The following is a 15492-nucleotide window of genomic DNA, read 5'->3' as shown; positions in this document are numbered from 1 at the left end:
ATTTTGATAGATACACTTGTTCACAGTAGGAAGTAAAAGTTCAAAATCCCTTTGCCCGTGCCATGGAAAGACAGTGAAACTACATAGCACAGGAATGATTTTGCCAAACCCTTTGTGTCACTCACAAGTGTGAACAGAGATTAAAGGTTTTTTGCTTGGGTTGGCCTGTATAGAAGGTCGAGGTGCATATCTGAGGACCAGACGGAAAGCCCTTAAAAGGTAGATTTGAGCAGCAGGGCCACCAGTTGTACACTGCTACTACAAGCTATCTGCTCACCACTGTTGCTATGCTACAACCAGAATTGTTCCTATCAAGGTATCATATTACACTGGCAGAGGTCTGAGTACTTTGCTGTGCAGAAAGGGGTCCCTAAAATTTTTTAAACATGTACCTGAAGACAACGGTCTTGTCATCAAATTTCTTTTTGTTTCCCTATACAGGGTATCAAGTAGAGTCAATGTAACTAATTAATCTAGTGAGAAAATAAACACATTAGGAGTGATCAATTTAGCAAAAGTGCATGTATAGGTCAGAACTCTCTCACACCCACACACCCCACCCAGGAAGGAAGGAAATGAAAAGGGGAAAACAGAGTTCTAAGATAAAATTAATAGGAGAGAGGCAACTTCTTAAGATGTCCCACACAGATCTTTTAGCCACCTTCAATAATGAAAAGTGCTACATAAAGATTTGATAGCCTGGACAAGACATGGGCATTCCGGGTGTGTCAGAAAACTGTTTTTATTTTATTTAACAACTTTTCTTCTGCTGAAGTATGTACTTGACGAATTCTAGCAACAACTGCAAAAGTACTGGAAGTGAAAGTATTTTTCTACATTTCTCATTAATATGAAGACTTTTTAAAAGCTGACTCAAACCACAGAAAAATATGTTAGACTAAGTGTAGCATTTCACAGACGAATTCTGCATATTTGGTGCCTATAAATATGCAAAGTGATAATTACCTTAAACTAAAAGATGGTAATAGGGGTCAAGCCACATGTTATAAAGCAGACATATGTAATGTTAGATCAAGGACAGCTTCTCCAGTCCAAGGCATCCTCAGAAGTGCAAGATGCACAATAAAATATGGTGTAAGAAAGAAGCTTGTGCCTAACTGCTTTATCAGCCGGCTATTCCCGCTGAAATATTTCCTCCAGTAACTCTTCCCAATACCAACACCAAGAGGGCTGCAAGGTAAACATAGGTCTGAAATTCCAGTAGGGATAAATGCAGCTGTGACAGAGGGCAAGGAAGCGGAAAAGTATTGCCAAATACTTCTTCAATTGCATTGCCAATTATTTCTTCAATGTGGCCCTCAAGTTTGCCTATCCTAACACTTTTCCTTCATTCATTTTCTGGGCACCTGGAACACATGCATTTTTTTTAAAAAAAAGATTCCTTGCCTGAACGGCAACCAAAAAGGAGAGGAGCAATCAATATACCCCAAACTAGATGACCTTCAGAATAAAAGCAAAGAGCACAAAAGTAGTCAAACTTTTTAAAAACTCACCAAAAAAGTTGTAAATTGATGGGCTTATAATCTACTGTTGTACGTAGTGAGTTTAACTTGAAGACAGGTATCCTTGTGTGCTTGTCTTTTGTGGCACACGATAGAAACTCGGCTGCTATGTTTGTTCAGTATAATTGTAATCCAACACATCTGGCACATGGGAAAGCCATGTACATAATCAAGGTTCCCTTTGCTTTTCCTCCCCCATGCAGCCTTGAACAGCACCCAGAAAGTGCTGTTGTTTGCCTCTCAGCATTAGAGCAAGGACTTCAAAGTTACCTCTGGCTCTCCGACTGAATATGCAAACACCAATTAGAAAATGGGTCCTTGGACAGTAATCAGAAAATCTGGGTTTACCACAGAATGTGCGGTGAACAGTGATATGACATCAATCATATATCCCTGGAGTCTGTATCTGTACAATACTGTTACACTCCCCAGAAAAACCTAGGTTCACCTGCACATATCCCAAACCTAAGTGTCTATTTTGACTCTGCTCTGAGCAGTGAGTGCCGAGCACTTGAGATTCCCCTCCTGCTGCACTTATACCCCAACTGTAACTTGCCTAGTTCTTTAGTACCCATCCTCACTCCATAGAGGCAAACTCTCCACCCTCACTATATTTCCATCTCTGGTTCAGGCAACATGGTCTGGGGAGCCTGTGCAGTTTATAACTTGCCACCTTGTAAATTTGTATTTCTGTACAGGTGCTTCATCACCATTTTGGGCAAGTGTTTTAATTATAACAACATTGATGGCTCTTACTATTTTCCCCAAGTAAGAAAGGCAGTATTGGCATTTTAAAATTGATAGCAGCTCTAACCCCTCTGGTGTGCAATCATCTCCTAGTCAGTTCACAGCCAAGTCAAAAACTGGGCCAGTTTTAGTTAACAGCTTAAGCTACACCAGACTGTGAAATCAACTTTAACTGTTAGCAATACAAGCTACAACATGCCAATTATTAAGAGAGAACTATGGTCCAATTTGTTAAAGCTGTTTTAAAAACTCCGTAGTATACCCTCCAAAGTGTGCACAACATAACTAGGCATGCATTGCCAGGCAATATACAGCTATAAAACTTGCATTAGAGGAAAGGATTTTCCTTCTTGAACTGCACAGCCATGCACAGTTCTTGATGGAACATGCATCTCCAGCAGCCAGGTGACAAGTCCTGGTGTCAATCAGATAAAGAACTTTTGAAAAGAACGCCACAAGTAACCAATCAAAGTTAGCCAGGAGAGAGGGTTATATAAACATGAATCTCTGAACAAACTTCAGCAAGACACAACTACCCCTATCTCTCAAAACCTCCTCAGATAAGCTGGGCGAGGGATGAACAGGTCCATAATCTTTAGCTTTACAGTTCAAAGACAGTAAACCACACTCCGGCAGGAAGCTCTGTAACCCAGGGAAAATCCTAATCAGTGCATCCCAATCTCCTCTCAGCAGAGTCATGTTTGGAAACTCCACATTTGGCTCTTGGATCCAACTTTGCAACTAGGTTGCATTAGGATTCCATAGTGAACCCCATTTGGCATTGAGAAAGATAAGAAAAATGGGGGAGGGGATCCTTCCGTTGTCCTTACCCTTTCCCTCTCCCATGGAGGACCGAAAAAGAAGTGAAAACATGCACACTACATGGCAAAAAAAGGTGTCTTTTTTCCACACAGGCTGTGAGGCATTCTCCTTACCCTTCTCCCAACAGATAAAGGTCAAAAGAAACAAGTAAGAATTATCCTCAAAAAGGATTATCAGCACTAGAATAATTGGAACAAACCTAACCATGTCTACTCAGAAATCAGCCTTACTGAATTACCATATTTTTTGCTCTATAAGACGCACCAGACCATAAAACACACCTAGTTTTTGGAAGAGGAAAACAAGAAAAAAATATTCTGAGTCCCAGAAGCCAGAACCGCAAGAGGGATCATTGCGCAGTGAAAGCAGCGGCCCCTCTTGCTGTTCTGGCTTCTGGGATAGCTGCGCAGCCTGCATTCGCTCCATAACACACACACACACATTTCCCCTTACTTTTTAAGAAGGAAAAAGTGAGTTATATAGAGCAAAAAATATGGTAAATGGAACTTACTCCTAAGTAGGTAGGTTTAGGACTGCAGGCCGTTACTACTTCTATACAAATCCTGGTATCCAAAAACAGGATGGTTTATTAAAGCTTGCATACTTTCCATGAAAATTAAGATTCTACACTCTAGCAGATTCTACACTCTAGCAGTATTGAAAGAAAAACCCAGACTGTGGGGACTCCTTTTTCACTTGCACTCATCTGGAATAGGTGTACGAAAAAAGTGGAAGAGAAATTCTTACAGCTTTGTCTTAACCATGCTTACTCAGATGCCAGCCCAAATGGTAACACCAGTTACTCTCATTCCCAGGTAAGCATGCATCTGGATTTAATGGGTCTGACCCTCATATCCGTCTGTGTGGTCATTTGTTTTCTTTTCATGTGGTCCACTTCTTGTTTCTGTAGTAGCAGCCGTCAGGCAGGAATTAAGCGGGTGAATCTTCAGACATGAAGATTAAAGAAAAGAAAAGGCCTTTCCAACTTTAGCTCTTGCATGCAATTTGGCTCCTCCTTCCATGTTTGATTCCTGCTACAGGCGCAGAAGCAGGGCCAAATTATTAAACTGTTAACCCGACTCTTAACTCTTCCTTCAACAAAAAGAACAGTACTTTTTGCATAGGAGTCACAGGGCATCCCCCATCCTGAGCTCTTTCTCTCTACATTTCAAGGATTGCCTCCTTTCTTCCTTGCCGTCCTCTCTTTCTTAAAACCCAATTAAGTGAGAGAGAGTGCAATTCAATAACAAGACCCACTGACTTCTGCAATTCTTTATTCCCAGGTATAAACAAATATGACTTCACCTTAATACCGCCCCTAAGCATGTGATGCCATGGATGGGGGAAACTGTGGCCCTCCAACTGTTGCCAGACTACAACTCCCATCAGCCCCAACCAGCATGGGCAATGATCAAGGACTGTGGAAGTTGTAGGCCTGCACCACTTGAAGTACCACACTTCCCATTACCCAATGAATTGCGGAGTTCAGCGAGACTTACCGTATTTTTTGCACCATAACACTCACTTTTTTCCTCCTAGAAAGTAAGGGGAAATGTCTGTGCGTGTTATGGAGCAAATGCCTGCGGATGGCGGGGGGATCTGCTGCAGTCGTGAGCAGAGGATCCATGGTTCCCCTTCCTTCCCTCCTCCGTGGTTACAAAGCATGGATCCACATGGATCCTCAGGATTTTTGCATTGGGCTACTCCAAACTCACTGTCAGATCACATGTCTGTGGCCACAGCATGAACCACAAAAATCATATATCCACTATTTTGTTTAGAATATTTTTTTTCTTGTTTTCCTCCTCTAAAAACTATGTGCATGTTATGGTCGGGTGCGTGTTATAGAGCGAAAAATACGGTACTTCCCGGAAAGTACGTACAAGACTCCAGCCTGACTCTCCTAACTCTTCCTAGGGACCCTCTACTCCTCATTCTTGCAGGAGGTCAGAAAGACACACCTCTCCACCTGCATCCCCCACAAATTCATGACTTGAATACAGCACGCAGCACTCCCTCCCCGGCAAGCACGCACAAAGCTACAGTGCTGACACCCCCGGTTTACAGAACTTGTTCCTGCATGATGCTGTGACACAGGCTCTGGCCTAAATGGCTCTTTTTAAAAAAGAATGAGGCAAATGCATTGAAAAACACTATACGAGAGCCCTGTGTGCAAAGGCAACCTACCCCAGTCACTGGGGGTGGAATCAGAGAATCACAGAGTTGGAAGGCACCCTAAGGGCAATCTAGTCCAACCCCCTGCAACACAATAATCTTTTTGCCCAACATGGGGCTGGAGATTAAGACTATGATTATAAATCTGTAGATATTCTATTCCTCCTTTGTACATCTTTTTTAAAAGAAAATATTCATCCTCTCCCCTGGATACCATATTTTTCTAGGTTTTTTTACCCCCAAAAAAGGTTTAAAATGGGGGTTCGTCTTATACACGAGTAGTGCTGAGGGGCGTTTTCTTAATTTGGAGTCCCCAAAAGTAGGGGGCATCTTATACATGGAGCCGTCTTATACACAGAAACATGTGGTATTTATCATACAGCATGGATGCAGGGTTCTTGTCGCTGGGGCGCAGCTCCAAGGGAACTAATAATAATAATAATTTATTTATACCCCGCCCATCTGGCTGGGTTTCCCCGGCCACAGCAAAATATTAAAATACAATAAATTATTGCCACAGAAATATTAAACGTCTATGCAATGTAACCACAGGGCGAGCCCAGTTCCCAAAGGAAACTATTGCCACGGAAATATTAAACGTAAAGCTTTACTATACAGGAGGAGCCCTGTTTTCTATCGCCACAGAAACGTTAAAGCCTATGTGCAACGTTTGAAGTATCTTTATGGAGCCCCAGCAGAACTTTTCTGTGCGTGCTGGAAACGAAGCTGGGGAAGGTAAGACGGGTGCAGTGGGCAGGGGAGCTTCTTCATGCGAGGTCAACCAAACCCCACAGAACCAACACTCTTAAGGATCATGGAGCAGCCCGTTCCGCCGGCCCGGCAGCTGGAGTCGTCCAGCTTTAAAGAGCTTTTAAAAGGCGCCTCTCCTCCTTCCTCCTCCTCCTCCTCGCGACCTGGGACTCACCCCCAGATGACATAGTTGGTCTTGACGTTCTTGGGCCAGGAGAACTCGCCGAAGATCACCTCGTCCCCCTTGACCACGATCTCCTTCTTCTGCGTGTTGTACTGGCGCAGCACGCTCAGGACGTCCGCCATCGCCTCAGCCTCAAAGCTCCCTCAGAGAAGCCTCGCTCGCTCGCTCGCTCCCTTCGCCGGCCTCGAGGACCCGGGGGGCGCGCGCGCGCTCGCTCGCTCGCTCCCACGGCTCGGCTCTCCTCAAGTCCGCCGCCGCCGCCGCCCTCGCTCGCTCGCTCGCTCGCTGACAGGAAAACAAACCGAACGAACCACCGAGCGAGCGACTCGCTGACTGACTGGCCCAGCCGCCGCCGCCGCCGCCGCGAGAAAGAGAAGAAGGACCCCACGCTGGCCTGACCTGGCTGGCGCCTGCGCACGCGAGGAGAACGGACGCCTCCCTGGAGCCCCGCCTCCTTCCTGCTCCTAGCGTTCTGAGGCGAGGCCCCGCCCCGCCCCCCCGCGCGCGTGATGGACAGCGGAGGAAGCCCGTCAGGGGCCCGCGCTCGCTGGGAAGGGAAGGGTGGAGGGAAAAAAAATAATCACCAAGCAGGCACTCGGATAGCCAGCCTGAAGCGGTGAGGGTCCTCGAGGGAGGAGCGGGGCCGAAAGAGGACGGGGCCGCCAAGGGGCGGGGCCTGAGCAGAACCCCGCCCACTGTTTCCTCTTCTGCTGTTGCTGCTGCTGCCTATGGCTTTGAAGGCGCTGCCCAGGCTGAGTCTGCTGCGGGGCTGGCGAAGGTCAGTACTGGCGGGGGTGGGACGAGGGTGGGGTGGGGGTGGCGCTGTCCGCATTGCAAGGGTTTTCTTCCCTAGTAGGCGCTTTACAAGGTTTTCCCTGAGCAGGGTTGCCTTGATCATGCAAGAATGCCCCTTATTTCAACGTAAAATGCCATTGATCATACAGGATTGCCCCTTGTTTCAATAATAGTAATAATAATAATAATTTATTATTTGTACCCCACCCATCTGGCTGGGTTTCCCCAGCCACTCTGGGCGGCTTCCACAGAGACCAAAAATACACTAAAATGTCACACATTAAAAACTTAAGGGCTGCCTTAAGATGTCTTCTGAATGTCAGGTAGTTGTGTATCGCTTTGACGTCTCCTTGTAAAATGTAAAATGCCATTGATCATACAAGATTGCCCCTTATTTCAATGTAAAATGCCACTGATCATACAAGACTGCCCCTTGTTTCAATGTAAAATGCCACTGATCATACAAGATTCCCCCTTGTTTCAATGTAAAATGCCATATCCTGCATTGATTCAGTTTGTCCTGCATTTCCCCTTTTTGCATGCTGCTGCTGCTGCTGCTTTCTCTCTGCTCCCAACCTCTTGCTGCCTCCCTTCCCTTTTTTCTCTCCACACTCCTTCCCTTGGCAACTGGTATTGGTATTCCAGCATGGTGCTGACAACACCAAGCTTGCAGGTTCGATCCCCACATGGGGACAGTTGCATCAGGGCTGGATTTAGGTTTGATGAGGCCCTAAGCTACTGAAGGTAATGGGGCCCTTTATATGTCCAGCTCTCCTTTGTCAACAACAAATTGTCGCTGTTTTTTTGTGTTGAATATATGCCATATAGTAATTTATGGACCTAATAGGTATCTAAAGCCATTTGCACATCACAAAATATGTATTTTATCAAAGTAATTGTTGAACTGAAATGCAATTAAGAAGAAGTATATTAATAGTGAAATACAATTAAGAAGAAGTACATTTGGGGGGGGGGCCAAGAGAGTGGGGCCATAAGCTATAGCTTTTTTAGCTTATACGTAAATCCGGCACTGAGCTGCATATTTCTGCATGGCCAGGGGGTTGGACTAGATGATCATGGGGCCCCTTCCAGCTCTATGCTTCCTCATCTCACTCCTAAGAAGGAGCAAACCAGGGCAAGGCTTTCATGTCCCTTCCAGTTCCCTGCAGCTTAGGTTATAAGTGTCCATCAGCAAAGCTGGGTCCTTTCCTTCAGACAACATCAGGTTCAGAGTCTCTAGAAACAAGCAGTTTTGTGTCAAGAGTCTCATGCTTTCAGATTTTAGGGAGGAGTTCCAGGGAGCTATGTACCACAGCATCTCCAAGTTGCTTCAATATGCAGTATTTTTATTTTTAAAGCCTGGTACAGGTCAGGGTGGCAACGTTTGAGTGAAAAAATCTTAAACCCTTGAAAATTTATTTTTTGTGTCACGCATTTGCTTGTGTATTAAAATTGATCCCATGTTTTCTTTGTATTAGTGCTAGGATCAACCACTGGGATTCCTTCGTCACAAAACTGTAGAGTTGGAAGGGACCACCTAGGGTCATCTAGTCCAGCTTCCTGCAATGCAGGAATCTTTTGCCCAACGTGGTGCTCGAACCCACGATGCTGAGATTTAAACCTATTGATTGTGTATTTAATTAAATATATTGAATCAAATATATTGTGTATACTAAGTAATATTAAGTATATTGCAAACACTTTAATTTACAATGTGGAAATTTAATTCGCTGTGTGGCCTGCGGGTTCTGTGTCAAAGTACTCGCATTTGGTATGAAAAGTTGGACCGTCTGGTATAGGCTATACTGGTAAAGGTAAAGGGACCCCTGACCATTAGGTCCAGTCGTGACCGACTCTGGGGTTGTGGCGCTCATCTCGCTTTATTGGCTGAGGGAGCTGGCGTACAGCTTCCGGGTCATGTGGCCAGCATGACTAAGCCGCTTCTGACGAATCAGAGCAGCGCATGGAAACACCGTTTACCTTCCCATTTACCTTATCTACTTGCACTTGACGTGCTTTCCAACTGCTAGGTTGGCAGGAGCAGGGACCGAGCAACAGGAGCTCACCCCGTCGCAGGGATTTGAACCGCCGACCTTCTGATCGGCAAGTCCTAGGCTCTGTGGTTTAACCCACAGCACCACCCGCGTCCCCTAGGCTATACTGTTACGTCATGCCAAATGAAGAATCAGTCTGCAAAGTTTGCTAGTTGATGGTGTGTTATCCTGTGAAAAGTAAGCACTTCCAGATCTCATAGATTTAAAAATGGGGGGAGGGATTAAGCATACCCTGGATTCTCCCGCCAGGAGTGACACATATTTGTATATAAACACATATTACAGATCTTCAGTAGTCTTTCCTCACAAGGGAAACAACCCATAAATTCTTAGGAAAGAGGTTGCACAAAATATTGTACCTGGCATGCATGAAAAACCATCTGCCTGTATAAGAACTTGCATAAATGTAGTAAATAGCATCCACACTATAGTGTATAACAGTTTGCATGTTATTTACAGAAAGGACATTATGAAGCATCAAAACACGTGAAGCAATTATGCGGTACTAGTTGTATGGCAGGTTTGTAAACAGGTTATTGCCTAGTTGCCTGTGGCAAACAAGGGCTACCTCCAGGTGGCCAAGCCAGGATGCTTTTGCAAAATGGCAGAGTTGGGTGTTCTCTCTCTTTATTCCTGTGAGGTTATCAGTATGCTACAAATGCAGGTAATGTTTGTTGACAATGGATTTTTCCGGGCTACTCTCTGCTGGCAGAAAAGTTCTTTAACACCATCCGGACTTCCTCAGAGTCAAGAGTGCTCATTAGGTAGTAATCTTAGTGGTACCTCGGGTTACATACGCTTCAGGTTACAGATGCTTCAGGTTACAGACTCCGCTAACCCAGAAATAGTACCTCAGGTTAAGAACTTCGCTTCAGGATGAGAACAGAAATCGTGCTGCGGCGGCAGCGGGACGCTCCATTAGCTAAAGTGGTGCTTCAGGTTAAGAACAGTTTCAGGTTAAGAACGGACCTCCGGAACGAATTAAGTACTTAACCCGAGGTACCACTGTAATTATAATAATTTGTCTTATACACTTATACACTATTAAACATTCTGATCTCAATGTGACATATTTCTGAGTAGAGACGTATAGGCTATTTTTATTCAAAATTTTATAGACCACATCAAAAATAAACTCAGATCTAGTTACAAAAAATAGTAATACCATATATAGTAATAAAAAGATAAATCTCAGTAAACAGTTCAGTTCTGCTGAAGTCTTAATGACGTGCAAAATGTTAAAAAACAGTTGCCAACTCCCTTTCTTGTTTCATTTTGCTTAGATGTTATTTGCTCTGTAAACATTGACTAAGCTCTTGCAAAATAACATTAATATATTCATTTGGCTCCATTTATGATTTTATTTCAGAATGGGGAACAGTACATCTGCTACCACAGACTTCTCTAACACTGCCACTGCTAACCAGATAGAGGTGAGTGGAAATGGCTTTTACCTTCAATGTACTCTACTGCCAGTATTTTGCGTGAAATTTATTCATTTATACCCTTGCCCCTTAACCAAAGAAGCTCCTGGAGTGTCTTAGAGAAATTAGTATTAAACCCCCAGGTTCACAAAATATGTGACACATGAGGAAGTAGAGAAAATACTTTTAAATTATTGTTTATAAATTTTCAGGTTTAATAATAATAATAATAATAATAATAATAATAATAAAATACCTTTATTGTTATTGTACAGCCTGCCATTTTTAAATGACACATTACAGTGGTACCTCGGGTTACATACGCTTCAGATTATATACGCTTCAGGTTACAGACTCCACTAACCCAAAAATACTTTGCTTCAGGATGAGAACAGAAATTGTGCTCCAGTGGCGCGGCAGCAGCAGGAGGCCCCATTAGCTAAAGTGGTGCTTCAGGTTAAGAACAGTTTCAGGTTAAGAACGGACCTCCGGAACGAATTAAGTACTTAACCCGAGGTACCACTGTATTATTATTTGTTGAATCTATTTCCTGCCCTTCCTTTCGATAGAGCCCAGGGTAGAAAACACATCCCCAAATCAGAAATATAAACATATGCAATAATGAAACGTGTTTTTACTTGTTGTTTGGATTAGAGAAAATTCATGAAAATTATTAATAGATAGCACCTTTCACATGGCACATATTCAAACTCCGAGAATATGTCCTGTTGGTGGAACTGTGAAGCCATGAAGACTTATTGGCCCTTTATGCCCATTTTTCCCAGACTCCCTTATGGTTGAAATCAGCACCACTGTTAGAAATAGTCCAAACAGATTGGGCTTGTGTGCCTTCTTTCTGTATTTAAAGGCAGTAACTCCCCAGTTAAATAAAAACCACTTGTCTTATCTTATGGTGGCAGCCCACCTCCTATAGCCCAAGGTGGAAAGATGGTCCAAATTTTAGATTTGATATTTGGCTCAAAAAAGGCTGTACATATTTTAATCATTGGAAAAACTCACTCATCATTCTGAGTGCTGTGTGGAACTGTGGAGCCCAAGGATTATGTGTGCATTTGACTGACCTTGATGGTGTATCTAAGTAACTGTACCCATCTGAATATAGTCCATGTAAAGTATGAATTCATTTGGAATGTAACTAGTCCTTTTCCAATTCGTTTTCCCCATTTATGTCTTTGCTTGCTTGCCTGTATTTCCCCCTTATTCTTTCCCTTACAATTATATGTTAATGCTCGTTTATTGGTTATTCTATAAACCTATTCCGTAAATATACTCAGTATTGTAAAAATGTATTTATGCTATTTTTTTTGCATATTTAGCAAGCCCATGAAGTGCATGTTTGTTTTGCCTTAGTTTCTTTTTTCTCTTTCTACTTAAAGATTTTTTTAAAAAGTACTCAGATTACCCGGTATATTCAAGCTCATTCTGTGAAGAATGTTGGCAAAAGCATGTCGTGCTTGATGCAAACAGCGAGATGTTTAAGATGACAAATGTGAACCTTAGGTTTTATTTTTGCAGTTTAAAGAGGTAATTCCCTTCTAGATTATAGTTAAATATTTTGATTATTTTTTGAGGGCCAAGACTTGAGAAGATTCTGCCTCCCCTAGTCTTTGTAAGCAGTTGTAGGAGGGGAAAATCTAAATTCAAGAACCTTGATATTGTTAAAAACTTAAAAGCTTACATTATGTATAGAAACTGCTCACGCAAGCTTTTCTTAAAACACTTAGCGAACTATCTCAGACAACTGTGTAGTGATCTTCTCGAAAACCACATGCTCCTACTGCAACATGGCAAAGAAGCTATTTGAAGATATGAATGTGAACTACACAGCCATTGAACTGGACATGTACGAAAACGGAAGCCAGTTTCAAGATATTCTTCATCAAATGACTGGCGGCAGGACAGTGAGTACTTTCCAAGTTTGGTCATCTATAGCAGAAACTTCGGGGGGGGGGGAATTCTCTCTCCAGCCCACACCCCCAGTAGATGCATTTCTTCCTACAGCAAATAATTGACCTGTGGAACTCGTAGCCACAAGATGTGGTGATGGGATGACATAGACCTCTCTTTCTGTGAATTAATCAGTGACCACCAATCATGACAACATGTGCCTATGAACCTCTGAATAAAAGTTACAGGAGACTGGTTACAACCCTAACAATAGGAGTGGGAGCTATTGCTTTGTGCCCTGTTGTGGCCTTCCTGGATGTTACCTCATTAAGATATTCATTTCCATCAGATGTGGCTACATGTTGTTGTTGTTTTTAAGTTTGCTTTCCGTGTTTGATTTCATGGTAAAACTATCAGAGCATAGGATTTAGACAATCTAGCATGACCTCCTGTCTGCAGAATATGTTGTATACATACGATTGTGTATCATCTGACCCGTCTACTGCAATTATTAAGTTTGCAGATGACACCACCATAATGGGTTTAATAACAGGCGGAGACGAACCAGCGTATAGAGGGGAGGTCCAAAAAATATCTACATGGTGCCTAGGGAACAACTTGCACCTTAATATCAGCAAGACAAAGGAGATGGTGTTGGACTTTCAGAGGAAGAGAGAACTAGCCCCACTGTACATTGGGGAGGGCTGTGTGGAGAGAGTCTCTTCCTTTAAATTCCTAGGAGTTTATCTCAGTGAAGACCTTATTTGGAAAATAAATACAAGAGGTGGTTAAGAAAGCCCAACAGAGACTCCATCTCCTCAGAGTATTGCGAAAGAACGATGTCAATCAACATTTTTATGATCTCCTTCTACCGGTCCACAACAGAAAGTGTCCTTTCATACTGCATCATGGTGTGGTACGCTGGTTTGACATCATCTGATAGGAAGTGCCTACAGAGGGTGGTGAATACAGCACAAGATATTATGGGCTGTTCCGTGAATCCGCTGGATGAAATAGCGGAATAACGTTGCCTCAGGAACGTGAGGAAAATTCTCAGGGATGAGTCACACCCTGGCCGGCACTTTCTTGATCTCCTGCCCTCAGACAGAAGATATAGAAGCATGATTAGTCGCACCAACTGGGTAAAGAACAGCTTCTATCCGTGGACTGTTAGGCTGCTGAATGAAAAGATAACAACAGGGCAACTGACTTTCGGGTTTGGTGGGTGTGCATCAGTAAATGAGGGGAATTAAGACTAAGAGAGCTGAGTGGGGGGTGCTCATGTGATCTCACTGTATACAAGTTGTACATGTGACAATAAAGTATTTCAATTCAATTTCAGTATTGAAGAGTTGGGCATTGCTTGCCCAACTTGCAGTGCCATTTATGCATACCATTTGTCCAACTCCATAGCTATTTCTGCAACAGCTCAGAAATACTATACTGTAGGCATGTCCAACAGGTAGATCACTGGTAGATCATTGGCTCCCCCCAAAGAAACTGAACAACTGTGGATCCCCTAAAAGAAGCTCAACATTTTACCTCCTCCCTGAAAAAACTCAACAACTTTGACCCGAACCCTGCAAAAATGGGCCTTCCTCCTTCCTAAAAAAAACAAACCTTTGACCTGCCAGTTTTTAACTCTATGAGTAGATCACAGTCTCTTGGGAGTTGGGCATCCCTGCTATACCGGGACATAAGTGATAACATTATAGAATATACAGCATGTGTGTTTTAAGCTTATATGCAAGAAATAAGTTTCATTTGTTAATTTTTATACTCAACAGGTTCCAAGAATATTTATCAATGGAACATTTGTCGGAGGTGCTACAGACACACAGAGACTTCATCGGGAAGGCAAACTGCTCCCATTAGTTCACCAGTGTCTCTTGCGAAGAGGGCAAAACTCAGAACAGCCATGTAGTCTTCCTTGATTCCCTTTCTTCTGACACAGTTGTGTTGCTGGAGTTTACTAGACTGCGTATACTTAGTTATGAATTCTTACACCCTGGTACTCTGGTTTCAGTACTATTTATGTGTTCAAAATATGTATGGAAGGTTTTCAACGGCCAGATAATTTATCACGATCCAGTTCATCCTAAATTCACAATGCACTCTTGTACATTCTTAAGACAAAATAAGCTCTGTTGAAGAAGTAAAAATGCATAGGAGTGCACTGCTTGATTTCAATTTAACCACAAATTCTATTTAAATACTTAAATTTCATTTAGGTCCAACCCAATGCAAATAGCTAACTACACAGTCCTAACCACATCGACACAGAAGTAAACCCTATTGAATTCATTGGGGTTTTCCTCTCAGGTCACAATATTGCAGCTTAAATTAAGGTAGGTAGCTGCGTTGGTCTGATGCAGTCGAAATAATAATCCTAATAAAAATGTCCAGTAGCACCTTAGAGACCAACCAAGTTTGTTCTGAGTATAAGCTTTCGTGTGCATGCACACTTCTTCAGGTATCTGGTATCTGAAGAAGTCTGCATGCACGCAAAAGCTTGTGCCCAGAACAAACTTAGTTGGTCTCTAAGGTGCTACTGGACATTTTTTTATTTCAAGCTTAAATTAAGCTGCACTTGGGCATCATTGAAATCAATATGGGAAGTTAATAGTGACTTAGTTTCCCCTGAAGTGTAGTAACTAACCTCAGCTTCATCTAGAATCAGTTCAAGATTCAGCTAGTATATTCTGTAGCAAAGAATTACTACACGTGTCAAATGTAAAGAGAGCTTGTGCATTAATTCTGTGGCTGTATTAGCTATCAGAACCATGGGATGCAAAGCCAGCCGGAGCGTCTCCCGTCTCAGCCTTGCCGCTGCGGAGATCCATCAGTCATCCTCCTCCAAAATGCATCTGAGACTCATGCAACTGTGCATGAGCACACATTATTCAGCAGTGTAAACGCACAACAGAGCTGGATCGAGGCATGGGTACTAGGCTACGTTTATTGAATTTAAGTCAGGACAAAGAAAAACACGGCTTCTCTCCTTGCCGTTCTTCTCGGAGAGAGAGAAAACAAACGCAATACAGAGCGGATGTTCCGCTCACGGGACTCCAGCAATCTGCACTGGAATGCAAACAGGCATGTGGCATGTA

The 15492-nt window shown here is 43.0% G+C and overlaps 2 protein-coding genes across 2 annotated transcripts in view; one reads left to right on the top strand and one right to left on the bottom strand.

Annotated features, from left to right (window-relative positions):
- CDC73 (cell division cycle 73) overlaps positions 1-6592 on the bottom strand; it is a 110583-nt gene extending 103991 nt beyond the window's left edge. Inside the window, exon 1 of the mRNA XM_082225509.1 lies at positions 6193-6592. Coding sequence (XP_082081635.1) covers positions 6193-6323 — 131 coding nt within the window. The 5' untranslated portion in view covers positions 6324-6592. The remainder of the gene's footprint in view (positions 1-6192) is intronic.
- Positions 6593-6823: 231 nt separating this feature from the next.
- Positions 6824-14396, top strand: GLRX2 (glutaredoxin 2). The gene is made up of 4 exons (XM_082225597.1): positions 6824-6979; positions 10420-10483; positions 12220-12396; positions 14170-14396. Exons 1-4 carry the CDS (start codon positions 6930-6932, stop codon positions 14314-14316), a joined length of 438 nt encoding a protein of 145 aa, XP_082081723.1. The 5' UTR covers positions 6824-6929; the 3' UTR covers positions 14317-14396.
- The last annotated feature ends 1096 nt before the right edge of the window (positions 14397-15492 follow it).

Source organism: Podarcis vaucheri, assembly GCF_965113315.1.
Source record: "Podarcis vaucheri genome assembly, chromosome: 6".
NCBI lineage: Eukaryota > Metazoa > Chordata > Lepidosauria > Squamata > Lacertidae > Podarcis > Podarcis vaucheri.
This window is presented reverse-complemented; position numbering and strand designations above follow the sequence as displayed.

Bases quoted from the DNA above. Each gene is read 5' to 3' on its own strand.
- GLRX2 (XM_082225597.1), top strand. From the start codon at position 6,930: ATGGCTTTGAAGGCGCTGCCCAGGCTGAGTCTGCTGCGGGGCTGGCGA. The intron at 6,980-10,419 runs GTCAGTACTGGC...ATTTTATTTCAG, and splicing joins CTGCTGCGGGGCTGGCGAAG to AATGGGGAACAGTACATCTG. The intron at 10,484-12,219 runs GTGAGTGGAAAT...TAAAACACTTAG, and splicing joins CCACTGCTAACCAGATAGAG to CGAACTATCTCAGACAACTG.